Source organism: Corvus kubaryi, unplaced genomic scaffold (genome assembly GCF_017639235.1).
Source record: "Corvus kubaryi isolate FWS band 111438036 unplaced genomic scaffold, C.kubaryi_AGA036_p1.0 37256, whole genome shotgun sequence".
Taxonomy (NCBI): domain Eukaryota; kingdom Metazoa; phylum Chordata; class Aves; order Passeriformes; family Corvidae; genus Corvus; species Corvus kubaryi.
The window spans coordinates 860,145-885,584 of NW_024581076.1; the positions used below are offsets into that span (position 1 = coordinate 860,145).

A 25,440-nucleotide genomic window follows, 5' to 3' on the forward strand; every position below is an offset into this window, starting at 1 on the left:
CCCGTCCCGGTGCCGCTCCCGCCGGTGCCGCCCTGGGCCCCGCGCGCCGCCCGCCCGCGTCCCCCTTGTGTCGGCGGCGGCGTCACCCCGCGCGCGCCCCCCGCCCCTCCCTCCCTCCCTCTCTCCCTCCGCCCCGGGCCCGGGCTCGCGCTGCGCCCGCGCAGCCAATCGCCGCCCCGCGCCAAACCTGCCTTCGAACGCCGCCGCCCAATCGCCGCCCCCGCCGGCCCCGCCGCCGCCAATCCCGCCGCGGGTGCCCTGCCCTGCGCCGGGCGGCGGCGGCGCCCCTGCTCTGCGATTGGCCGAGGCGCGGGGGCTCCCTTTGACAAAGGCCGGCCTCTTCCGCCCTCCTCCCTCCGCGCGTGCCCACGCGCCGCCCCCCCGCCCGGGCGCCTGGCTGCAGGGGCCCGCCCGCCGCTCGCGGCGTCTTCCTCTCGATTGGCTGAGCGGGGCCCCCGCTCTCTTTTTATTGGGTACCTGCCTTGTCACTCAATTCCGAGCGGACGACGGGGCGGAACTTACCCCCGATGCTCCCTTCTCATTGGCTGGCTGGGAAGGCAGTCAAGCGAGGCGCCGCGCGGGGGCCGTGCCTTAAAGTGACAAGGGCTAGCGCGGGCTCCCTTACGGCCGACATGGCGGCGGCTGAGCCCGGCCGTCCGCACACGGTGAGACTCGGAGGGCGGCCCCGCGGTGATGGGTAGGACGGGTGGGGGGCCCGGGGGGCAGCGGCCGGGTAGTGCGGGGCTGGTGGCTTGCATGCCTCCAGCGTGCCGGGAGCCGTACAGGCTGTGGAAGCTGGCTTGTCTGTTAAATAACATGTATGTATACATATATATATATATATGTATGTTTATAGGTGTTTGTGTGTGTGTATGTGTGTAAATGTGCGTATACGTATATATATATATATCTGTATGTATGTATGTATAAAGCCATGATGTATGCACACATGTTTTCTAAAGCGACAGAAAAAGAGACAGATACTGGGCTGTTGGTACCAGCCCTGTTGCTGTCCCCGTGCCAGTGCCTGGAGATCCTGTTTGTAAGCGAATGGGAACAAAGCGTTGAATTTGGTTTGTTCTCACGAATAGCTCGGTGTCGTGACTTTGAAAGCACCTGTTCCACGGGCAGGCGGGGCTCAGCCAAGCCCCCTCTGTGCAGTGCTGGGTCAGTGGGGCGAGCACGGCAAGCCCAGAGCTCCCAGTGCCGAGCTGCTGGTGGATTGCACATCTGGTTGTTTCTCTTTGTAAGGTGGAAACGTTGCCTTAAGCTGGGGTTTAGCTTTGGTTGATACCTGTGCCCTTAGACGCGTGTGGGAGCACCGGGCAGATTGGGACAGGTAACCACCTGCACGCTGGGGACCAGAATTTCCGCGTCCGCAGTTTTGGCTTGATGTTTATCGCTTTCTAAATTTAAGTGGTCGCTTTTCCTTGTTTTTTGGTCTTTTTGTGTTTTGTTTTGGGCTTGGTTTTTTTTTTTTTTTTGTGAGAAGCTGTGTCTTACATGCGCTTTGGAGGAGCAGAGATGCTGAAAAGGCTGCAGCACGATGGTGTGCGAGATCACTCTTAAGGGATTCGTGTTTTGGGATCTCACTGGCTGGGTGGTGAGCACCCGTTGTGGGGTTCTCTGCTGTGTGTCTCCTGCCCTGCAGTGTGCTCCCATACTTACACCTCGACCAGCAAGAGGAATTTGAGGACTCCTATCTCTTTCCTGAATGGAATTGTTTCTAGCATGCCTAGAAAAGGATGTCAGAAGACTCGTTTTAGTCTTCAGTAGGTAAATGGAGGCTGTTAATCAATTTAGTTAGCAAAACAAAACTTTTGGGGAAAAAAGTTGCCCACTGTAGACTTTCTGTATGTGCTCAAATAAAAAAGAAAAAACCCGTAACTTTATATTTTTCTGAACATTGAAAGTAGTTGCTTTTAATACATCTGGCACTCTACGGCAGATAGTTGACAAAAATTACTGTATTGTGCCAACATTTTTTCCTCCCCATTTGATGTAATGGCTTAACTAAGTTAACTTTTTTTGTGTGTGCTTTTAACTAGAGATGTTACTGAAATGTAGAGTGCTCCTGACTCAGTCTATATCAGGGAGGTGCAGCCAGCACTTAACTTGGCATGTGGGTGATAGGGGCTAGGGGCTATCCTTCCTTCCCCACTTTCCTAGTACTGCAGTAATGAGGGAGGGTAGGCTGCTAATTGAGATTGTCCCTCCACAATGACTATGAAAGTTTGAATAACTGGATACTTGGATGTTTTATAATCAGTTCATTCAGTATCTCGTTATTTTGGGGTTTTTTTTGCTCATTCCCTGCATAATTTTCCAGGGTTTGCCCTTTTTTTTTTTTTTTTTTTTTTTTTTTTTTTTTACCACGTGCAAAGACTACTGTATGTCACTTAAAGCATTGCCAGGTATCAATCTTTTTTCTCTTTTCCTTTTTTGGTTGTGGTACCAGATGAGAACTTGCAATAGCACCCATTCTAATTTAATCCCTTTTTCCCGTGCCAGAGTTCAAGTACCAAAGGTGCTGACTTTGTGCCTTCATGCTTTCTTCATGCAGTCACTACCTGAAAGATGTTGTGTCCTGCTGTCACTTAGCATTACAGTTTGTTTATAAATCATTGTTATTTTTACTGTCCACAGATCTAGTAATTTGGGTAAGATAACAAGAAAAATGTTTTTTTGCCTTTTCCTTACTGGAATGACTGGTACACCACTGAGTTTAAAAGCTCTCTGGATAGTTTTTCATGGTGTGCTGTACTTGTTTCTGTGTCAGGGAAGTAACAACGTTATGATGGGTCATTTTTAATGTCTACAGAAGTTTGTTTGAAAAGTGTCCCTCAGCCCCAAGTTGCTGATTCTTAGCACAAAACTTTCCATATGAGCTTGTGTCTTTTTTTTCCCTGCTGTGTTCAGCTTTTGTGAGCTTCAGGAGGTCCCTGTGTGCTGGTGATGTGTTAAGATATTGCTGGTCTGTGTTTTTAATATTCCCTTCTTTCTGCTTGGGTAGGCAGCTGATATGCAGTGGTGGAAGCCATGAATTTTGGAAGGCAGTGTTGTCAGACCTGTGGAGATAAAACGTGCTCAGCTTGCTGTTATGTAATAGGGTACACTTGGCTCCTTGTGGGACTGTTAAGCTTCTTCATTTACTACTCTGAGCCTTTAATGTGGCTTAAGAAAGGAAAGACTGTAGGGAGTACAGTGAAAGAGAGGAGCTGTAGTTAGCAAATGTGGCCTAGCTGAGATTCAGAACAAATATTTAGAGTTCCCTGATTTTTTTTTTATTTTTCACAATTTTCCTGAGCATTGGAGCATGATACTCCCTGTGAGACTTTCCAACAGCAGGAGCAAATTTAAGTGATTTTTAATGACTTGAGAGAGTGGGGGAAAAGAGCAGAGAATTGCTGTGATGTTTGAGCTTTGTGATGGGAAATTCCTTGAGGCTGTTTTGTAAACTCTCACAAAGTATTCAGTCAAATTATTTAAAGTCACTATTTATGAAACTGAATATAAGCCACTCTCTTGCTTAAAAATATGGAAGAAAAATATACTTGGTAGCAAATTATTATTTATACTGAAACAAAGAACGATTGCCTATATAACATATGGTGTTCCAGCATAAATTTTTTCAGTAGCTATTTGAAGCAGATATCTGAACTGACTATTACACTGTTCAAATTACTATTGCAAATTACTGTTTCTGACTATTCAAATTAGTGCCTGTTCCCTGCATCCGGGTGGAATTTAGAAGATGTGTAACTAGTCAAAAGCCTCAATTTACTTTACTTTGTGTGACTTTGGTGCTCCGGGCTTTTGAGTACACCAGATTTTTCTTTCACTTAGTCTGCTGTTGGCTAGAAAAATGTTACTCATGTCAGTAAAAACAAACAAAAGAATTCCTTTACTTTGATATTTTTATATAGTTATATTTAATTCTCAGAGGAGACTTTGCCTGTAAAGACATGAAAGATGATGGTGACATTTAGAAGGATTGTGATGCTGTCAGCCCTACTTTGGTTTCAAACTGATTCCCCTTTTTCTCTTGACTGTTTCATGGGATACCTTTGGTTTGAATCAATAGCAGACAGGATATTGATATTTGAATCGATGGTTGCTGAGGCTTATGTTGCTGCTGTTCCTGTATTGTCTGCTACAGAAGTGCTGTGTTTTTCTTGGTTTGTTTTTACTCCATCATTTGGTCGTAGTATTCTGTGCTCATCAATGCCATATCCTGTAATGCTGATGGCATTTTTGATGTTAGCACTTAACAGGCTTTCGATCAGATGGATTTGTGTGTTCTGGTTAGACTTGTGATGCTGCTGAGTGTAAAGCAGTGTGTATATGCATAAAACACCTGCTTGAAATGGTTTTATTAAAATATTCTCAATTAGGGATTAGTGTTTTAATTCACTTTCTGAGGTACCAAATGTGTGTGCAAATTCCGTTATTTTGAGAAAAGCCATTATGTTGTGTAGGAAAATGTTATAAACACAAACTGCAAAGCAGTCATAAAACTATGCTTAGAAACACCAGTTGACATACTCAGAGTAGTTAGGATCCTAATTTTCTTGCCCACAATGGATCACTTTATTTGTAAGAGGAAATCAGCTGTGTATGGGCTTTAAATAGCTTTAAAATTTTCTTAAATTTTTCCCCCATATTTGGCTGCTCATAATGCATTTTGGGCTGTTGTGCAATTTACCATGAGGTACTTAATACTTTCTGTATTTTAATTTAGGTTGAGATATTCTCCCAATGATTGATATTTGCAAAAGCTTAAAAGCACCCTGCCAAGATCAGCAGTTGCTCATTTATCTTACTGATGAAGGGGGAAGCTGTAGGAGCTTTGCATCTGTCTGCAGCCCACCTCTCTTAGGTTGCTTTCAGATTCTGTCACTGAAATGTTCAGTGATGGGTGCAGTTGAGAGAAATTAAAAGTAAGCATTTCATTTAATTTGTATATACAAATTGAAAGCTTAGGCCAGGTAGAGAGTTTGAGTCGAAACCATCAGCACTGTATTCTGCCATGTCTCCTTTATTTAATAGAGCATCTTCCCAGCTAGGTGGTCCTTTCAGGTCATTGCAACATCCAAAGCACAGCAGGTGTTTGCAAAATTGATGCAGACTGCTGGGAAATCCATGGTCTCTATGGCCACGTTTGTCAGAACAGTCTGAAGCTGATTTAAGAGTACGTTCCTGCTTAGAGGTAGGAGTACTTTCCTGGCTGTGATCTGCTGTTTCCTGTGCTGATACCACTAATCAGGTGTAGCATAAAGCCATCTGGATGTGTCTTGTGAAGTTCCATCTACTAATGGAAAGATAAGGAAGATGAATTGAAGTAAGTGGAGTTAGAGGGACTGGGACTCTAACCTCACCTTCCCAGCTGCAAAGTGTGTCCTGTGTCCCATGTGCAGTCAGTGAGCTCTTGTGTTAGATGAGGTGATGTAGAACCATGGTCCTGGGTGTGCCTTATCAGGTTTGGCCACCTTAGTGCAGTATCTCATGTGCTGTAAATGTAACCAGTAATTAGGAATGTGGTTGTTTTCCAACTGATTGTGGATCGCCTTCTCCCAATGAGCAGCAGACAGTATAAGTAAATGGGAAACAAAAGTGTAAATCAGAAACTAGTATGGGAAAGAGATTAATCTGTTTGATATTGTTTTTAGTGAAGGGGAGTTAAATGTAAAAATGACACGTCCTAAGGCTAAAAAGAAGGAAGTACAGCTTTTGAGATATGAGTCTCCTGTAGCAGTACCTCTACATATCATCTGATGGAATCCTACTTTTCTTTATTTCTGTTGTTATGACAAAGCAACAAATGTGCTGAATAACAGCTTTATTTTGTTTTCAGGATGATCTGCACATAACTCGTAACTCTACATCAGCCACAGATGGACTCTCTTCAACTTCGTTTATAGAATACCCGAAGCACAAGCCATTTATTAATTCGGATTTGGAGCGCTCCCCATGGAAACCAGTAATTCCATATCCTGAAAGCAACAGCAGAGGTATTAGTTCAGCAAAGTTGGTTTCTTACCTGTTTCCAAATCATGGTAAAATACTCTATGTCTTCCACATCTGTGAAGATTGAAGTCTTTTTATCCTTTTATCAATTCCCAGTGATGTCCAGGTTGCCTGTTTTGTAGGTCCTTTGCACTTCTTTTTCCAAAGAACACCTGATGATAAAGGTCATCTTACAGATGGAGAAAGATGCTCTTCTTCGGAAGTAGAGAATTGTAAAATTGTCTGAGTACTTTGTGCAATTGTATTGACATGTTTTCTTTGTCCCTTCTTCAGTCTTCGTCTCCTTCAACCTTTCTTCTCCTGAATTCATAGCTGAGTGAGAGATAAGGAGACTTTAGTCCCCAGAATGGTTTGGAGCAAAGGAAGAGGTTTGGTCCTGTTAAAATTGAAATGCTTGTCATGAATGAAGGGTGTATTGTGAGTATTTATTGTATCACTGAAGACTTAAAGGATACAGAGAATGCAAAGTGCTGAGCTGAGAGCTCACAAAACCAAAAAGGGAGGCAATTTTATTCCCATTTATTCTTCTTGTTTCTAGGCTGTTCCTTCTCCCTCTCCCACTCTGGTCCTGATGTTCATCTCCATGTAAACAGATTTGTCTTGACTGACTGGACATGAACAAAAAAACCTATTCTTGGTTAGTTTTCTGTTGTTTTAGTGAATAAGCTTGTCATCCAGTGAGACTTACTCCAGTGCTGCCTTGGGGTACACACAGGGTATATCATGAGGATTTGGGAGAGTGGAGCAGGACCTATCCTTTGATGAGCTGTTTGATCAGGGTCATTGCAGAAATGCTCCCTTTAAGACTGGAGTGGCATGGAGGCTTAAGGGTGTGAACTGCTTGATACTTTTTCCTTATATGGACAAAAGTGAGGAATATTTAGGATGAATCCGAGTATTACCCAAACTAAGTAAAAAATCAGGATGATAGCCTCAAGTCCCTGTTCCAATAACACAATTCATGTCTGAGTTACTAGGGACTCCTGTGTTAATGACCTAGAAGATGAAATCTCAGTTCTTGCAGTACTATTTAAAATGCAGTATATACTTTCAAGGCCATCACTTTTGAGAATGCCGTTGACACAAAACTAAAACAATCTTTACAAATGAAAAATTGGATGCGCAGGAAAAAGCTTCCTTATGAATTACTGATGCAGGTGTATTTTTGTCGAGTGTGCTCCATGTTGCATTAGCAATAAAGTTTTGACTTCCAAGTTTTCACTTGGCAGTTTTTTTTCAAATGGTGACTCTGCCAACTCTGAGATAAGGATAGGTGGTGGAAGACAGTCGGATAAATTATATCCCTTTTTTAAAATTAGCAAATGTTTTTGTTTTCAAAAAATGTTTAAATAAAGTGCAAGTAAATGTGAATATGTACTGAAAATTGAATCCAACACATGGATGATCCAGTATGTTTCTCTTTTTGCATAGCTTTTAAAAATGCAGAAACATTCTGGAGCGTATATTTTAGTAATTTCAAATGGCAAAATTGATTTGATTGTTCTTGAGGGTCCTTATTGCTACCCCTGTTCCCTGTATTAAATAAATCTTATTGAAAAATCCTGAAATTGAGTATAGTAAGTTCTGTTTATTGTGATTTTAATGTCTGTGTTGTATATGTGTGTCAGCATGCACAGTTGGCTTTAATGCTCTAACAGGAATGACTGAATGGTACTTGACATCCTGTTGCGTTTCACCTTTATCTTTTCATTGCTTGAGTTGCTTCATTGCTATTTTGTTAGTCATTACTGTGAATATACAGAGATTTCAATGTAGCTTTTAAGAGTAATAGTAACAAATCTGTTTATTGTCTCAGCTATGCCTATTTCAACTGAATCCAAGGAACAGTAATGTAAATAGAGAAGAGGGTGCAGTTGGTGATTCTGATATGTAAATAGGGCCAAATTATCAATAAATTCCTCTTAACTGTGACTACTGTTGCTGCTACTTATGTAATTAACAGGTTTCCATTGATGTGATACTCTCATGTGCTGATATTCATTTCAAGATTTGATGAATTTTTACTCTGGGATGCTCATTCTGATAATTATTTTTCCTTTTTTCTTTTCTTTTTTTTTGGTTTTGTTTTGTTTTTCTTTTCTTTTTGGTAATGTGATGCCCAAACCAATATGCAGTTCCAACTGTTCTAGTGCTCAAGCATTATGTAGTAAAGGTACATTCTTTCTCTGGAGTGGATTTAAGCACAAAGGAGAGGGCTGATGTGACCTTGCAGATTATTCTGCTATATGAGCTGTGTGTACAGATGTTCTTATGTTTAACTTTAGCAGCCCTGTATTGGGGAAAGGGCTTATGCTTATGGTTCCCTTTACAGAATTAAACAGCACACCTAAGAGGCGCAGTACATCAGATTACCAGCAGTTGGTCTAATTGCAAGGTGCTGTGAGTTCTATTACAACTGCTTTTCTTTTTGTGGTGAAGAATATAGAAAGGCTTTGTCCAGTAACTGCTAAAGCTGGGAATGCAGTAGAAAGGGAAAAATGGTTCAGCACAAAGGAGATGTATGTTTTTAGGTGGAGGAGGGGAGCACAAGTGCAAAAACCAGAAGAATTAAAAAAGAAGTCCACTTATAAATAAGCACTTTTGTAGCCCTTCTCATAGTTAACCTTTATTATGCTGTGTGGCCATTCACGGGAACACTGTGTTTATGTATTTGTTGTGGTAGGAATAATAATAATATAGATAATTGCCACTGTTTAACTATCTAATTGTGACTTTTCATTTTCTTTTGATAAAGGGTCAGAGGATGCACTGTTTGTTCTTAATTGACACAATATTTATATGACTTGTTCTGGGAAATAGTTGTATCTTTCCCAGTTGTGTCAGGTGAAGGGGGTGCACTAAGGGCATCTATTTGTTCAAGACTGGTTTTAAAATCAGTTATGGTTCAAAGGGAAACAGGTCTTAATTCCTGGAAGGACTCTTGGATGCTGGTAGGGAACACTCTGACCTTCTTACATAACGTGTTTTTATAATAGCATTGCAAGTTCGGTGTTGTCTTGAAGTGGTGATTTAATGGTATCTAACAAAAGGTACATATTCAATTGCAGCAATATTTTCTGCCCTGAAGAATCTCCAGGAAAAAATTCATCGACTGGAGCTGGAACGGTTTCAGGCAGAGGAGAATGTAAAACACCTCAGCAGGGAAACAGCAGACTATAAAAAAGTACTGAGTGAGCAAATGCAACGCAAAGAACATGACAAGACTGAAGTGTCAAAGAAAAATCAAGGTTGTTTGCAAATTTTGTATAGATACTATAGAACATTGATGTGGATGAAACTTGATTCCTATCAATGCCTAAACTAATTTTAGTTTACTTTGTTTAGCATCTTTTAATTTGCAATGGCATGTGGAGTTACAAAGAAATAATTTAAAGGCATTCTTTGGTTTAGGGATTTTTATGCATACGGAAGTTCATTAGGCATAATGGGTAAGTTTCTTAGATGGTCCTTTTCTTGTTTGTTTTGAAACTGTCCTGAATACAACAACAAAAAAAATCCCAGGACCAAGCAATACATGATTTCCATTTTCTGCCTTCTGTTATCTTCAGAGCTGTGTTCTCAGCTGGCAGCTGCTGAGTCTCGATGCAGCCTTCTAGAGAAACAGCTGGACTACATGAGGAAAATGATCCAGCATGCAGAAAACGAGAAGTCACATCTTTTGGAGAAACAGGTGTGTTCCCAAAACTATCTCAGGGTTAAATCATAAAATCATTAATTATGTCATGATTTTTCATAGTTAGTGTAATTTTAATACCTTTAAGCATGGATGTCTATTTCAGCTGGCCTTCATATCCTTCGGTATGGATATCTTCCCTACTTACATTTCCCAGTCTTCTCAAGACCCTGGTATTTTCTTTGTGCACCCGTTTCTAAGGCAATAGCAGGCTCTGGTATTAAATGAATTGTTTGCTTCTGCATGATTGGCTTACTGCAGTAGCTCATCCTTATTCTCCAGTGTTATACCTGCGTGCCACTGGGAAAAAAACTCCCTTTTGTGTTTACACTCTTCAGGTCTTTGGAGATTTTCTTTACTAGCGCTTCTCTTGCTAAATTGGGGCTGTAATACTGATTCTGTAGAAATAGCAGTAAAATTTCTATTTCCCACCATCAGTAATTGGGATTTGGCCTATATCTAAAATGAGCTTGAATTTTGTTTTATAGAAATATGGGTCACCTAGAGCTGTCTGTTTGTTGGTCTCTGTGGCTATTCTATTTCAGTTTGTTAAATATTTACTGAAGAAAAAAATGGAGAAAGCTATTTCTGATTTCTGCATAATGATTTTTTTTCTTTTTTTACTGTGTTGGGTTGGGAGGAAGGAGAGACTGCAGAATCCTTCCTATCAGCTGTGGTTAAGTGGGTGGTTCCCTACTGCTGATGGTGCAATTTGCTCCCTGATTGTGGCACCATCTAAAATTGCACAGAGGAAGTAGGAGTTCCTTTGGACTGTTTATGGGCCTCCTTTGTGCTCCAGACACAAGATGGTCTTGTTTTCTTATGCTTATAATTGTTTTCCTTTGTTATAATTGTTTTCCTTTTCACTTCTCCCTTCAAGGGCTTCTTGGAGAGAGATCGGCTTCTTGACCAATCGCATGTTCAGTCGAAATTGGAAAAGCTGGATATACTGGAAAAAGAGTATAGCAGACTTACTACGATGCAGTCCTTAGCAGAGGTCTGTCATTTGTGTTGGGTACTATATCAGATTTATCTTGCTTATTCTAATCTGTACTTCACAGCTCTATGGCAGTAGCAGAGCTGAGCAAAGCCTTGTGCTTTAGAGTAGGACAGCAACTAAACTTCATTTTAAAACTGAGCTGTTGTAAAAACTTGAAGTTACTGCTGAAAGTCTACATGTCCAGGTAGACTTTGGGTCACTGTACACTGCTGGAGTTGGAGTTTTATTAAGCCTTAATAGTCTGTTGGTGTTCCTCTTTTGTGCTTTGTTGGTGCCTAGGCATTGTAAAATTGCAGCCATTCCTAAGATCTTGGCTTGCTTTGCATGCTACTGAATGCTAGCAGTTATTTTCTGTTATTATCCAGATGTACCTTGACTTGTATGAATTTGATGTATTCTTTTCCTTTTATCCCTCCTTAATAAGAAACACAATTATTATTAGTTATTTTGTGTGCAGACTTCTGGAGCCTGCTGTTGCAAGGCCTCTAGCACTGGATGGGTTTGGGTCAGTCTGCCTTTTCAGGACTCTGTTTGAATCAGGAGCTTCTACAAACTCAACATGACTGGTCATATTCTGTTGTGGGTTGACCCTTGAATTTTTATAGTTTTTGTAATTTTATGGTGAGAAATAAAACTCAGTCTTACCATGGGGCTGTAGGGGAATCTCTGCTCTAGCACCTGGAGTACCTTCTCCCCCTCCCTTTTTGACCTTAGGATCTGCAAGGCTGCTGCTTTCAAATATTCTCACTCCTCCCTTTTTGCTGCTGTTCCCTAGCAGTTTTTTTTCCCCTCCTTAAATCTGTAATCCCAGTGGTGCTACCACCATTGCTGTTGGGCTCAGCCTTGGCCAGCGGTGGGTCTGTTTTGGAGCCAGCTGGCACTGGCTCTGTTAGCATTGGTTCTGTTGACATGGGAAGGTTTCTGGCAGCTCCTCAGAGAAGCCACCCCTGTAGCCCCATTGCTCCCAGTGCCTTGCCATGCAAACCCCATCCATCTCTGTGTACCCTCTGTGGTGTTGGCCTCTGAAGTCCCATCCCTGTACCTCCCTCTGTTGCTGTAAAGACACCACAAGTCTCCCAAGCCTGGAAACTACAGAGAGCTTAGCCAGGGAGAGGCTTCCTTCTGCAAATTTTTTCCCTGCTCCCTCAAGAGGACCAGATAGTATGTGATTAAATTGTGGTATTGAGGATGGCAGCTCTGGATTCTATCAAATCACAGGCTTGCCACCCTGCACACCAGCCCTTATCTCAGGTGGTAAAGTAGATGGTGTTTCTCCAGAAGTACATAAGGAGATATTTGGTAGTAAATCTTTAGCTGTTTGGCTTGCTGCAGAACATTTAGATGCTACAACTATTCTTGGAAGTCCCTGAGCCAAAGCGGCTGCTACAAGCTTTTTATGATCTTGACACCCCATTGTGGTGAGCTGCAGTTGTAGAGTACAAGTGGTTGCATTGTTTATTTAGGCCAAACACTTGAAAAGAAAAATAAGAGTCTCCTGGGTCTTGTACTCTGAAAGTAGTAGTAGTTTCCTCTAGGATTAGAGTTGAAATAACAAGTTCAGCAACTGGCATTCCCTCTGAAAGGCTTTTACCAAGTTTTTGACTGATAGTAGCTGAAGTTTGGTGAGACTGGGTTGTTTGCCTTTTTGTGCCTGGCTAGTGAAAATAATTTCAGCCTTATGGTTCTTCTTGTGTTCTTTTCTGGAACAAACCAGAGAGCTTTGATTCTTTATCTTCAGGAATTAGTAGCTGTCACAATTAAATATGTTTAAGGGGAATTGGGTGTTAAATTCACACAATTTTGAAGCAGTTCTTGGGACTGAAATAAATCTGGATTTAGCTGTGATGCCAAGTCATTTTCCTTGTGTCATTATGCTGTCATGAGCCATTTTCTGGTTGACAGGTCTGCCTGCCTCTGTGGTTATAGGCTATGTTCCTATGTGAGCATCCATGTGATAGGTGTTACCTTATAATCTTTAAAGGGTGATTGCACTCTCTACTCAGAAGCATTGCATCTGTTCCCTCTTCGATCTCTGCTGTAGTTGTGGCAAGATCATAGGAACATTTTCAAATCGAGTTTGAAGCGAGAAATAAGAGACAGTTTCATACAGGATGTGCTGAAATGGATGGAAAGTGGTGAGGTGATGGCTCATGAGTGAGTGGTGATGTATCTGCCTCTGAGTTCAGACACTGCCAGAGCACAAGTTCTATGGGGGTCTTACTGAGAGCATTTTATCTCCCAAGAACCACTACCTGGCCCTGTAAGTATTGTCCTCAAGTAATTTGCTAATGTCAGTATTGCCTGTGGAAAGGAAATGCTGAGATTCCTATTTATGTGAAGTACTTGTAATTGGAGTACTTACCCTGGAAATGCTTTTGAGACATCTTTATTGCAACTGTAGTCCTGCAGTGCAGGCTCTGGACAGCTGACTGAGAAGATCTGATCATGTCTGTGTCTGAAGATGGAGTAAAGAAACAGGGCTGTTCCCTGAAAGTGCAGTTTGGCCTGTGGTCTTGCATGTAGCCAGATGGCCAGAATTTGAATGTGTGTGTGGATGACATTTTTTGGATAACTGTGGTTCATAGTAGTTGATCTTAATGCTAACAGTGAGACTTAACCCCCCATTCTGTGGGGGGCCCCAACCCATTCTGTGGGTTGGGCTGCATCAAAAGCAGTGTGGCCAGCAGAGTAAGGGAGGTGATTCTGCCCCTCCACGCTGCCCTAGTGAGACCCCACCTGCAGTTCTGTGTCCAACCCTGAGGTCCTCAGCACAGGAAGGACATGGAACTGTTGGAGCAGGTCCAGAGGAGGCCACGAAAATCACCGCAGGGTTGGAACACCTCTCCTGTGGAGACAGGCTGAGAGAGTTGGGGTTGTTCAGCCTGGAGAAGAGAAGGCTCCAGGGAGATCTTATTGTGGCCTTTCAGTTTTTAAAGGCGGCTTATTAAAACGAAGGGGACAGATGTTTTGACAGGGCCTGTAGTGTAGTGATAGAACAAGAGGCAGTGCTTTTAAACTAGAAGAGGGTAAACTAAATACAAGGGAGAAATTTTTTACAGTGAGGGAGGCAAAACACTGGAACAGATTGTCCACAGAGATGGTAGATGCCCTGTTCCTGGAAACATTCAAGATGTGTTTGGACAAGGCTTTGAGCAACATGGTCTAGTGGAAAGTGTCCCTGCCCATGGACTTAAGTGACCTTTAAAGGTCCTTTCAACCTAAACCATCCTATGATTCTGGAATTCTGTGAGTAGGTGGTTGCAGGAAAATAATTTTCTGTTAGAAAACAGGCCAAAAATAGAAATATTTTATTTCTATTTTGTCATTAAAATTTTTTGCAGTGGCTCCTGGTGATTGAGTCGGATGGTCAGGCAGCCCAGTGCTGACCTGCATTCTGCTTGCTTTGCAGTACTGTCTTATGTGATGGGCAGCAGTGCTGGGCAGGGTCTGTTCGCTTGGCTCTGTGGCCTCTCTCTTAGTGACAGTCCAGTAATCTGCATAATACCTTCTATAAACAATGAAATCATTTAGGGAATCTAAATTTGGTATATAATTTCTAACAGGGTCTATCACAGGTGATACAGTAAGATACACTCTTGCTGTGCAGTTTGAGCTGCCTGCTGCAGCCGAACAGCTAGCTGAGGAAATACTCATTCATTTCAGAATAAAAGCCTTGGCCCAGCTTCATGTCAATCTTCAGTTTAAAGAGAATATTTTCCTCAATATTTTCATGCTTAACAGGTTAAAAAAAAGTCTTTGAGACTGACCACGGATATCAAGGGTTGTGCCAATAACTGTAAAGGGCAGAAGATGATTTTAAGTTACCTGGAATACCTTTGTTTTGAATGAAAAAAAAAAATCATCAGAATGGTTCTTTTATTCAATAGAAAAAGTTGGTTCCTTTATATAGTGCCTTTGTCCTTAATGTTTATCCAGGCTTTTGCCTTTTAACACCTTTGTATAACAGCTCATTGCATTATTTTTGTAGTTAATGCTTAAGTAAAGCAGAAATATTTAGTACCTCAGTGTAGTGGGTTTATAAACAAGTGTTCAAATCCAGCCATCGCTCTGTCTAGCACACTTTTCTGCCTTAAGTTTGATTAGTGGCTCTTGAATTATCAGTCTTTGGGGGAAGAGAAGGGAAATTGTTTTGGGTACTGGAGCTCTGGATTGTTTTTTCACTGCTGTATAAAGCCAGAAAGTTATTTGATAACTTTCACATTGGGAATTTCAGTGTATCTTGTTTAAACAATGTTTTCATCTTGTTGGAGGTTTACAAAGAAATATGTGCTTTTTCCCTTATCCTTTTCCTTTGAAGAGGAGTTTCAAAAGGCTTCTTATATGCTTTTGTGATAAAAAGATGAAATTACTTCAGTTTTGTTTAAAGGTATCTCAGAGGCATCATGCAACCTTTCCTCCCTCTTTTTTTATTAGAAAGGTGGCTACATATTCAAAAATTCTTTTCTTGAAAGAGTGCAAGTTACAGATTTTAGCAAAAATACCACTAGTGGTCTAAATAAAGCAAGTCTTCCCTTGCCTTATAATGATATGTCTTTGTTAGCTCTTTTGTAGTACAGCATCTTGGAGGATAATGTATACAAAGCAACCTACTGTCTAGGGTGATTTTACAATTGAAGAGAAAGAGCCTTGTGTATTGCTCTGTGTGTATTTGGCTGTGACTTAACTTCAGATACCAGTTGTGAATGTAAGAATAGAAAAAAAGAGTAAATGTTAAGCATAAGCTTTTGACTGCTGTATTTATGCCTATACAGGTGAAGCATCAGCAATCAGTACAATGCACAAGTCTTCATTTATCTTTAAATCCTAAGATGGACTCATAGTTTTGCTCAAGCTCTTAGTACTGTGGGCTTCAGGAAGAAAAAGAATTGTTTCATTAGTAATGCTATTATTTTTATTCAACTTTGACTAGAAAAAAATGAAAGAGCTGGAACAGAAGCTTCAGGAGGAAGAACATGCAAGGAAGCTTGTTCAGGAAAAAGCTGCTGAGGTAACCAACAGGAAATTTCTTTTGTACTGGTATGCACTGTAATTAGCTCTTCCTTTTTATCAACTTTTCAGCTAAGCTTACTGAAAGTGCCCCCCATATGCCTCACAGAATAATGAAATCCTGGTTTTAGTATCTTTTTTGGTTGGTTGGTTTGTTTGTTTTGGGGATTTTTTGTGGGTTTGTTTTGATTTTTTTTGTTTGGTTTTTTTTTTTGTTTGTTTTTGTGATTTTTTTTTTGTTGTTTTGGTTTTTGGTTTTGTGGGTTTTTTTGGGGTTTTTTTTGTTTTTGTTTTGGTTGTTTTTGTTTGGGGATTTTTGGTTTTGTTTGGGGGTTTTTTGTGGTTTTTGTTTGTTTTTCCTCCTGCCTGAAGTACCAAATGTTCTGAAGTTCTCTGAGCTTTTTGGAAACCTTTTTCTACCACCACCTGTGCACTGAAGCTTTGATTTCCTTACTAAGAGAAGTTAGTTGGAAAAGAGGAGTAGAAATTCAGACTAATTCATAATTGAGTATGCATGGGAACCTCTGAATAGATCAAGGTCAACAAATGGGCTCCCTTGTTCATAATTGTAATTAAAATATTGTAGAAGGAGGCAAAAAAGAGACAACATACTCTTGATTATGAGCCCTTAAGGATGCTGGCTGATCTTCTAATCCAAAAGTGTGGTGTTCCTTAAACATTCATTGGATGCTGAAGAATTATGGAGGTAATGTGTTAGGCTCTAACATTAACCTTTGCCAGGAGTTTGGTGTGATGGGGAAAGGGATATCTCAATTTAATAATGAAAAATTGTGCTGTGAATGCTTCTTCAGGACATGGTTTCTAAAGCCATGCCATATCTTCCTCTTGAACAGCAAAGCGTGTTAGGATTCTCACTGTCGACAGGAAGTTCTAACCCTAACTCTCTCAATAGATGGTTTGGTGGTTAGTTTTGTTATTGTAGCTGTTTGTTTGTTTGTAGGTTTTTTTTACTGTCAAATTTAATAGGACAGAAGGAGTAGTTCCCTAGTGACTATATGTCATGGGATCAATTGATCAGGCTTGGGTGGCTTGAGCTCCCCAATACCTTGTCAAGTGTAAAGCACAGCTGATGTCTTGGCACTTGCCTGCATGGGACTAATGCACTAAGGCTAATTCTCTAACTTATTAGGATTGCTGACAAGTAGTGCTACCAGAGGAAATATTTAATGTTTAAGTTGACCTTGGACTGCAAAAATATCCTAAAAATTTGCAGCCCTTGCTTTTAGAGAGCCTATGTTTTAAAAATTCTCAGTTTGCAATTCTCTGCTTGCACTACTGTCTCTGATTATTTATTAATCTAATTTCAGTAACTCCCCTTATTCCCTCAATTGTAGCTTCAGACAGGCCTGGAAACCAACAGACTACTGATTCAAGCAGCATCACCATTGCTTTCTCCAAAAGCAACACAACCTAGGAAAAAAGCTAAGCAGCCAGAGAAGGTAAGATGTGGGGAAGAGAAGGGCAATTTCTGAGGAGTTAAATAAGGTTCTGTGCATGTGATTAGGGAGCAGGTTGCCTCTTTTACTACAAAGTAAAGGGAAAATAGGTTTGCTGTAGTATAATTTTTGCTAAATACTTCTCTCTTCTTTCTTTCCAGAAATGCTCTCTTGGAAGACATTCCACTGTGCAGCCCCATTACAGACTGTGCCTGGGTGATGTACCCTTTGTGGCTGGGAAGGTGAGCTGATTAATTCCAAAGCTCAGTAGCTGCAGCTCCTTAAGTGTCTTTGCCTCGGTGCACTCCTGACACCCAGTGGTCAGATAATGTAATTTTCTTTGACACTTTTCTTACAGATTGTCTTTGTTGGATATTGACAACTAGCTGAGCTGGTATTTCCAAAAATGAGCCTGCTCTGCTGCTTGACAGGGTGTTCTTGTTAGGACGTATTAATTGAAACAAAAATTACATTCTTGTCAGTAAAATGAAAGTGCCACTGTTTTTAAATGCTCTCCAGTATTATCAAGTTGTTGATAATGCCATTTAAAAAAAGTCTCTTTTCCTTTCAGTCTACCAGTCCCAGTCATTCAGTTGCTGCCAATGTGCAACACGTGCTGCACCTGATGAAACATCACACAAAAGCTTTGTGTAACAGACATGTGGTAAATGATGCTCCACTAGCAAAACCCACCAGTATGGCTCATCCTGCCAGCAAAAGCAGAAGGCCATCCCTGCCAATGGACTCGTCCTCATCTCAGGAAGAGCTCTCAGAAGTTTTGCTGACTTTACAAGATGAATTTGGACAGATGAGTTTGTGAGTGTGGTACATTCTCCATTGCAGTTTATGAATGTAGATGTTTCATATTCTTGCCTTTTTGCTTTGAACTTGGAAGGTTTTGCCTGAGAAAGGTCTTAGTTTAGGAGGTCTCTAGCATGTAATCTTTGTCTTGCTGCTTGCAGGGGCTGTCAATTCTCCTTGCAGATAGAGGCTCTGCTAAACAGTCTGGACAGCAGACCTGTGCTTATGTGCAGCAGTATATTCAGAAGAGGCAAGGGAGAAGTCACTGCCCCAATGCAGCAGACTGTTGTGGTGTGGACCCAGCCAGCAGCTCAGTACCCTGCTGCCACTCACACACCCCCACACCCATCCCTCCTGCCTGCTGGGATGGACAGTATCCACGCCTTATACTGTACCATTTATGTCCTGCCCAAGCCTCACACTTTCCAGTATGTCCCAGTTAACCACCATCACCTTTCCAGTCTTTTCATGTATGTACACACAGATATTATTCCTGTAGTCTATGGACCATCCCTTTACTAGCCCATTGAGTTAATTGAGCCCATGACTTTGGACTCAGCTGTCATAACAGTCTTTCAGGGCAGGAAAAAGTGATGGGTGGGTAGCTGAATGGCTGAAGTCATTTGGGGGTGCTGGTGGATGAGAGGCTGGACATGACCCAGCCATGGGCACTCACAGCCCAGAGAGCCAAATGTGTCCTGGGCTGCATCCAAAGCAGCGTGGGCAGCAGGGGAGGGAGGGGATTCTGCCCCTCTGCTCTGCTCTGGTGAGACCTCATCTGGAGTGTTGCATCCAGCTCTGTAACCCCCAACATAAGAAGGATGTGGGCCTGCTTGAGTGAGTCCAGAGGAGGACATAAAGACAATCAGAGGGCTGGAGCACCTCTGAAGACAGGCTGAGAGAGCTGGGATTTTTAGCCTGGAGAATGGAAGGCTCAAGAGAGACCTCATTGTGGCTTTCCAGGGCTCAAAGGAGGCTACAAGACAGCTGGAGAGGGATTTTTTACAAGGGTGTGTAGTGTTTATATGAGGGGTAATGGCTTTAAACTGAAAGAGGGCAGACTTAGATGAGATATTAGGAAGAGATTCTTTACTGTGAGGTTGTCAGGTTGTCCAGAGAAGCTGTGGGTGCCCATTCTTGGAAACATTCAAGGTCAGGTGGGATGGGGTTCTGAGCAGCCTGGTCTATTAGAAAATGTCCCTGCCCATGGTAGGGAGTTTGGACCAAAATTATTTTTAAGGTCCCTTCCAACCCAAATCATTCTATCACCTCTTGTTCTTTGATCTTCAGCAGCCCCACATCAGAAGGGTCCTCTGAGAGACAAGGCAGGGTGGACAGATGGCTTCATTTCCTTTGTCTCCAGGGCAGCTGTACTGAAAGCCCACCAGTACCCTTGTGGGTCCTTTAAATGCTCTCGCCCGAGACAGGCCCTGCCAAGGGTGCACAGAGCCTCTGGGCCAGCCACAGTGGGGTCCTCTTGCCAATCACTCTGTCAGGCTGATGTTAGCCTCCAACACCATCCCCCTGTCACTGCAGAAATACAAATGGGTTCTGCCCCTGTATGGCTTGATAGCATTAGGGTACACTGTGGCCCAGGGTCTGCTAAAGCCTTGTACGCCCCTGGGTCTGATGTGCCACGCCATCTGATCCACACAGTACAGTAGATCTGGTTGTCCCTCTCCTGCACCTGGCTGGAGATGGGGCTCCTCTAATACTGGTCCTAGGATTCTACCATTTCCTGTAAAAAAGAATTAGGATTCCTATCTATAGGATCAGGAATAAGATCAGCCCTGCCACTCTGTCTGGAGAACTGCCCACTATGAAGACTTAAGCAGCAACTTTCCTGGAAGAACCCCTATTTGTGCTTGCTTTTTTTCCCTGCGGTTCACATACCTGTGCCTCTAGGGTTGAGGTATAGGTTTTCCATCCCACTTCATCTTCTCCCTGTCGTCCCACAGGTGAAACTCGGGATTCCCTGTGGTGTGTACCCTCTATATCCTGTCTTTTGTGTAGAAGGTAGCTTACTCTCTGTGGGGTTTAACCAGGAAGTCAGTCCCACACAGCGGCTCGCTCATTGCTCGCAGACACAAATCCTCCCCTGATCTGAACTCCATTCAGCACCTTGCTGGATCCAAGCTCTGGCACCACGCTGGTTTTAACACCCTGGGGCTATTGAGGGTTCTCAAAGGCTGTTGTGATTAGCCTGGAGAAAGAAGAAGGGGAATGTGTGGGACCATGTCTCTTCTGTAGGCCGGCCCGCCGAGCAGGGAATGAGAGCAGTGTAATTACAGCGCTTCCCCAGTAGGTGGCTCCCGCGGTGCGCTGAGCACACCCATTCCTCCCAGGAATTTCATGGCCCGGGATTCCGTGGCACCATGAACCAGCATTGCGACCAGCCGCTGTTAAACCAGTACAACGATGCCTAGAAAAGATTTGTCTTCACACATTCTGGTCAGACCTGTCATTAACCCCTCATGGCCCATGTTGGATGCCAAAAAGTACTGTCTTGGTTCAACCCCAGCTGGCAGCTAAGCACCATGCAGCTGCTTTCCTGCCCCTCTGCTCTGGTGGGATGGGGAGGGAAACTGGGAAAAGAAAAAACCCATGGGCTGAAATAAGGACAGTTTAGTAATTGAAATACAGTCAAATGTATTGATAATAGCATGGAAAAATGGAGAGGAATAAAACCCAAGGTAAAAAAGTACGTGATGCACAGTACATTTGTTCACCACCTGCTGACCAATGCCAGTCCTCAGCAATAATTGTCCTCTCATGGCTAACTCCCCCTAGTTTATATTCTGGGCATGATGTTCTATGGTATGGAATATCCCTTTGGCCAGTTCGAACCAGCCATCCCAGGAATCTCTCTGCCCCAGCTTCTTGTGCCCCTCCTCACCGGCATAGCAGGAGACACTGAAAAGCTTAGGGTAAGCACTCCTCAGGAACAATGAAAACATCAGTGTTACCAACATTATTTTTGTACTAAATCCACAACACAGCACTGTAACAGCTACTAAAAATGAAAGCTCTATCCTAGCCAAAAGCAGGGTCTGGAGAAATAGTCCATTAAAGGACAGCTTTGCTGGTGCTTTGCTTGTCCTGGTTAACAGAACATGAATTGTTACTGTACTGCACAGCTGCAGTAGGTACAGATACACAAAATATTAACTGAATGAGTGCTGAGATCAAGTTCTCAAGGGGTTATTTGGTCATTTTGGATATGCATTTTGAAGTTGGAAGCTACTTAGATTATTGAGACTCAATGTTGCAGCAGCCTGCCTCCAGGATGAGCTACTGGAATAGTGCTGCAAACCAGCAAAACTGTTCTTACTGGTTTGTTATGGTGTGTTGAACATGTCTGTCTGCTGATGCTATGGTTTCCTAGAAGTGTTATTTCTGAACTGGGGTATGAGCTGTAGAAGCCAATGGAGCCTGATACAAGCTTTGTTCTGTCTGACTTGTGTGCTAGTGATCATGAGCAGCTGTCAAAGCTCATCCAGGAAGCCCCAACTATTGCAGTGAGGGAAGATCTGGAGAGGGAACTTGATGCACTGGTGGGAAAGATGGAAGCAAAGGCAGACCAAATCAGCAAAGTTCGGAGGCATCGTTTGCAGGTGAGTTTCTTTTGCCTGTGTTCATACTCATGTAGAGTTGCTGACTTAAGCAGGATTTTTTTAATGCTATATCCTAATCTAGCAGCAACTGCATAAAGCAGAAATAACTAGAGTAGCATTGTCTAATTCTGAATTCTACCTTTGATGTCCCAAAGTTAGTCTGCATACCTCCATCTATACCAGTATTTTTGCAGAAACATCCTTTCTGTCACCCTGTGCCCACTCCTCACCCTGTCCTGGACAGAGCTTTTGCCTCTATTCTCACATTGCATTTTACACTCCTCTTGTTCCTTGAACATTGTTGAACAGTTTTCCTTTACTTGGAGGAAACTACCTATTTATGTTTTGATTTGCATTTTTTTAAGGCTCAAAATACCTGTTTTGCTTATTCTATAACTTTCAGAATGTTTTGGATAGTGTAGCCTTTTCATTCAAAGCTATAAAACACACACATTGATTCCCTGTTTTCTTTTGTTTTCATTAATTTTAGTGAATTTCTTTCAAAGAGCTTAAACCCATGTGTTTAATCTGGTTCAGTTCATATGAACCACGATTCACCCTCACCTGATGTAACTTATACACAAAACACAGGCTGAGACCTGACATCCAGAATGGATCTGCAAAATGCTTGCTATTAGAAGTGTTACTCAGATATCTTATGATCTTCAGAGGAACTGCTGCAGAGAAGCAGATGTGCTGTAGTTCCCAGCAGTAATGATGCTGCATGCTGTCAACTAGGAGGAGGGACCACCACCACCCTAGAGAGGGGAGCTATAGAAGCCACCCATGTTGTGGTTTGGGCATATGAATGTGTCTGAACCTCAGACTGTCCAGTTCCCCATTCAGTCTTTGCTGGGAAGAACTGAGTGTTTGATGCTGTGATTTACAGTGCTGTGTGTGGATACCACCTCTTCACCCCAGCAGAGCTCTGGTATTCTTTTCAAAGCTACACCTCTGGTAGTGACTAGCTATTAAAATTACTAGTATGTATGTAAAAAACACTTGTTTTCTTTTTTAATCACTGGATGGTAACAGTGGCAAATCAACTTCTTTCATCTACACCTTTTTCTGTTACATTCCTAATGGCGGTGTTCCCCCATAATGAGCTTCAGTTTTTAGAGAGGTGGTAGATCAGACTGTAAGCTAAACACAGCTCGAAAGATAAAAATATAACAATGCTTTGTAAGGAAAATAAAATATTTATTGTTGAGTGTGACTTGGAACCATCTGCTTACCTGGGTGAGATAAGTGGTGGGATATTTCAGCTGTTTGGAAGAATCACTGAACATAAAACTGAAACAAGATCACTTCTTAATGTTTTTCTTTGGGCTTCTCTTTCAGCTAGAGAGACTTAGGAGAGAATGCAAGTCCAGAAAGACTTCTGCTAAACAAATAAAAGACAGCAGGTTCCCAGTCAGTGAGGTTAAAGTAACAACTACAGTAAGCACAAAAGGCAAGAATGCAGGTCCCATCAAAGTGAAGCCTGGAGAGAAGAGCCGGAAGAATCTTCAGTTGCTGAGAGACATGCAGACCATACAGACTTCACTACAGAAAGATGATATCAGCTGGGACTGCTGACTCTTCTGCAGGAGATGTTCTTGAACCATCCTGGCCAAACTTTCTCACATTCTGGATCTAAAGCAGCTGCCTTTCTTGTGGTGTGGAAGAGACTACTGTATGCCAAGCGCACTCTTGAAATACAGGCTTACGGGCTCTTGGTTCTCCATCCCTGCATTTGATTGTATATATTATGGTCTAGCTTAAAACACATTGCATTTTCAAGGTACATGGCCACTGAATCTTAACAGTAGGGCTCCCCCAGTTCCCTTATGTTATGGGTCCAGCAGTCCCTCCATGTTGTTCCAGCACACCAAGCACTGCACGTTTACATAGGTTGGTGTGTGTGTGATGTGCCAGTGCCATTTCACGCTGTTGTTCATCTGGGAGGCTTCTCAGGATGCATCTTGTGTGAAAACAATGCTGCAGCCCTGGGTGTTGAGGGCTTTTGTCAGTTCTGCTCTGGGTGCAGCTGCAATGACTCCATCTCTTGGAGTGTCTGAGGGAGAACAGGTAAACCCCTCCCAAGGTGTTCTGTGGAGCTCTCTTCAAAAGGCTTCCCTGGTTCTTCTGCTACGTTGCATTAGTCAGCATCAGTGGCAGTGGATGTTTGAGTACTCAAAAAAGAAGCAAAATAACTTAGGAGTTACATTGCTTAATGATCAAGTGAAATTTTTCTACAGAAGCTCTGCTTTAGGAAAAAGCTGTAGCATAGGGGGTAATACCCTGTCTCTAGCTGACAGCTTTGGGTAGTAGAGGAGTGAGAGAAACCACAGGTGTTTTAAACTGCAAGTGCCTCAATCATGCCTTTTGGTCCTGGTGTCTTGCTTTTAACTTGAAGTATGTGCTTTGATGAGCTATCTACTTTTGTAGTAGTGCAATTAAGTTTGTGCTCTGACTTGCACAGCTGATTCAATGTTATTTATTATGTTAATAATTTAAAGAATTTCCTATTAATGGAATGTACAGAAGACCCAGATTACCTGTATATACAGTTGAAAAATAATAAAGCCAGCTTGCCTTTTGAATGAATTGTGGGAAGGCTGCACTTCCTCTAAATTAGCGGGGTGTTTGCTGCAGCACTGTGCCACAGCCAGTGGGCTTTTCATGGCAAGGTGACTTGTCCCTGGTCAGGATGATGAATGAGAGCTGCAGGTAAGGTTACAGGCAGAGCTGTGCACCCTCGCCTGCAGCTCAGCAGGGAGGGAGCTCTGCAGGCTCAACACAGGCAGAAGGGGGTTGAGTGTTGCGTGTAGGTGATGCACCCAGCTTGTCTCCTTGCATCTGAGGCACATATGGGGTTAGCTGCTGTTGGATGCTGCTCACCAGGTACAGTGGGAGTAACCACTTACAGAGCATTTCATACCAGAGGTCCTGCAAAATCAGTAGCTGAAATTTACGCTTGGTCATTTTGCTCAGGAAGGACCTCTGGAGATCAGCTTGCTCAAAGATGGGCTAACTTCAGCATGCCCTCAGGCTGTCCTCATGCAGCTCCTTACTGGTGGAGGGCTTAGGAGTATCTTAGGCTCCATCCATGCTGCCTACAGCGAATGAATGAGGTGCCAAGTTAGAATTAAGCCCACCAGGGTTGAGAGCATCAGGGAGTATCCACTGAGTTGATCACAAATCATCCCAGTAAATTTAGGCTTTGCATAAGGTTACATGCAAAAATGTGAATCTTTCTTTTACACAGAAGTTACTGTGCCAATGCACTGTAAGGTGCAGAAATTGTGGAGGTTTTTTTCAGTTGTGAAAGTATTTCAGAATACTTTGAGTGAAAATACTTTTACAATTAGAAAAAAATAATTCTGCACTTCACAGTGCATTAGACAGTAGCTTCTGTGAGAGTTGGGGTTGTTTAGCCTGGAGAGGAGGAGGCTCTGCGGAGACCTTCTGGCACGTGAAAGGGTTATAAGAGAGCTGGAGAGGGCATGTAGTGATAGGACAAGGAGGAATGGCTTTAAACTAAAAGAGAGCAGGTCTAGATTAGATATCAGGAAGAAATTCTTTACCATGAGGGCAGTGAGGCACTGGCACAGGCTGCCCAGAGAAAATGATGGATGCCCCATCCCTGGAAGTGTTCAAGGCCAGGTTGCATGGGGCATCCTGGTCTAGTGGAAGGTGTCTTTGCCCATCGGGGGGGTTGGAACTCGATGATCTTTAAAGGTCCCTTCCAACTTAAACCATTCTGTGATTCTGTTTTTATATTACTGAGCAGCTAAGCACTGTATCTATATTAATACTGGTCTGTATGGGATAAATGAAACTTGTCCAAAGATGAAT

At 42.5% G+C, this 25,440-nt stretch overlaps 1 protein-coding gene across 3 annotated transcripts; it reads left to right on the top strand.

The window, feature by feature from the left end:
- The first annotated feature begins 565 nt into the window (after positions 1-565).
- CEP57 (centrosomal protein 57) lies at positions 566-24,189 on the top strand. 3 transcript variants are annotated; one of them, XM_042023737.1, is made up of 11 exons: positions 566-665; positions 5,855-6,011; positions 9,096-9,275; positions 9,597-9,718; positions 10,602-10,736; positions 15,652-15,729; positions 17,084-17,188; positions 17,347-17,427; positions 17,757-18,001; positions 21,456-21,600; positions 22,942-24,189. In XM_042023737.1, the coding sequence occupies exons 1-11, from the start codon at positions 633-635 to the stop codon at positions 23,176-23,178; spliced, it is 1,518 nt and encodes a 505-aa protein (XP_041879671.1). In that variant the 5' UTR covers positions 566-632; the 3' UTR covers positions 23,179-24,189. The 3 variants fall into 3 exon arrangements, with proteins under 3 accessions (XP_041879671.1, XP_041879672.1, XP_041879673.1); XM_042023738.1 differs by having other exon boundaries at positions 10,602-10,718; XM_042023739.1 differs by lacking the exon at positions 9,096-9,275.
- Positions 24,190-25,440: the final 1,251 nt, after the last annotated feature.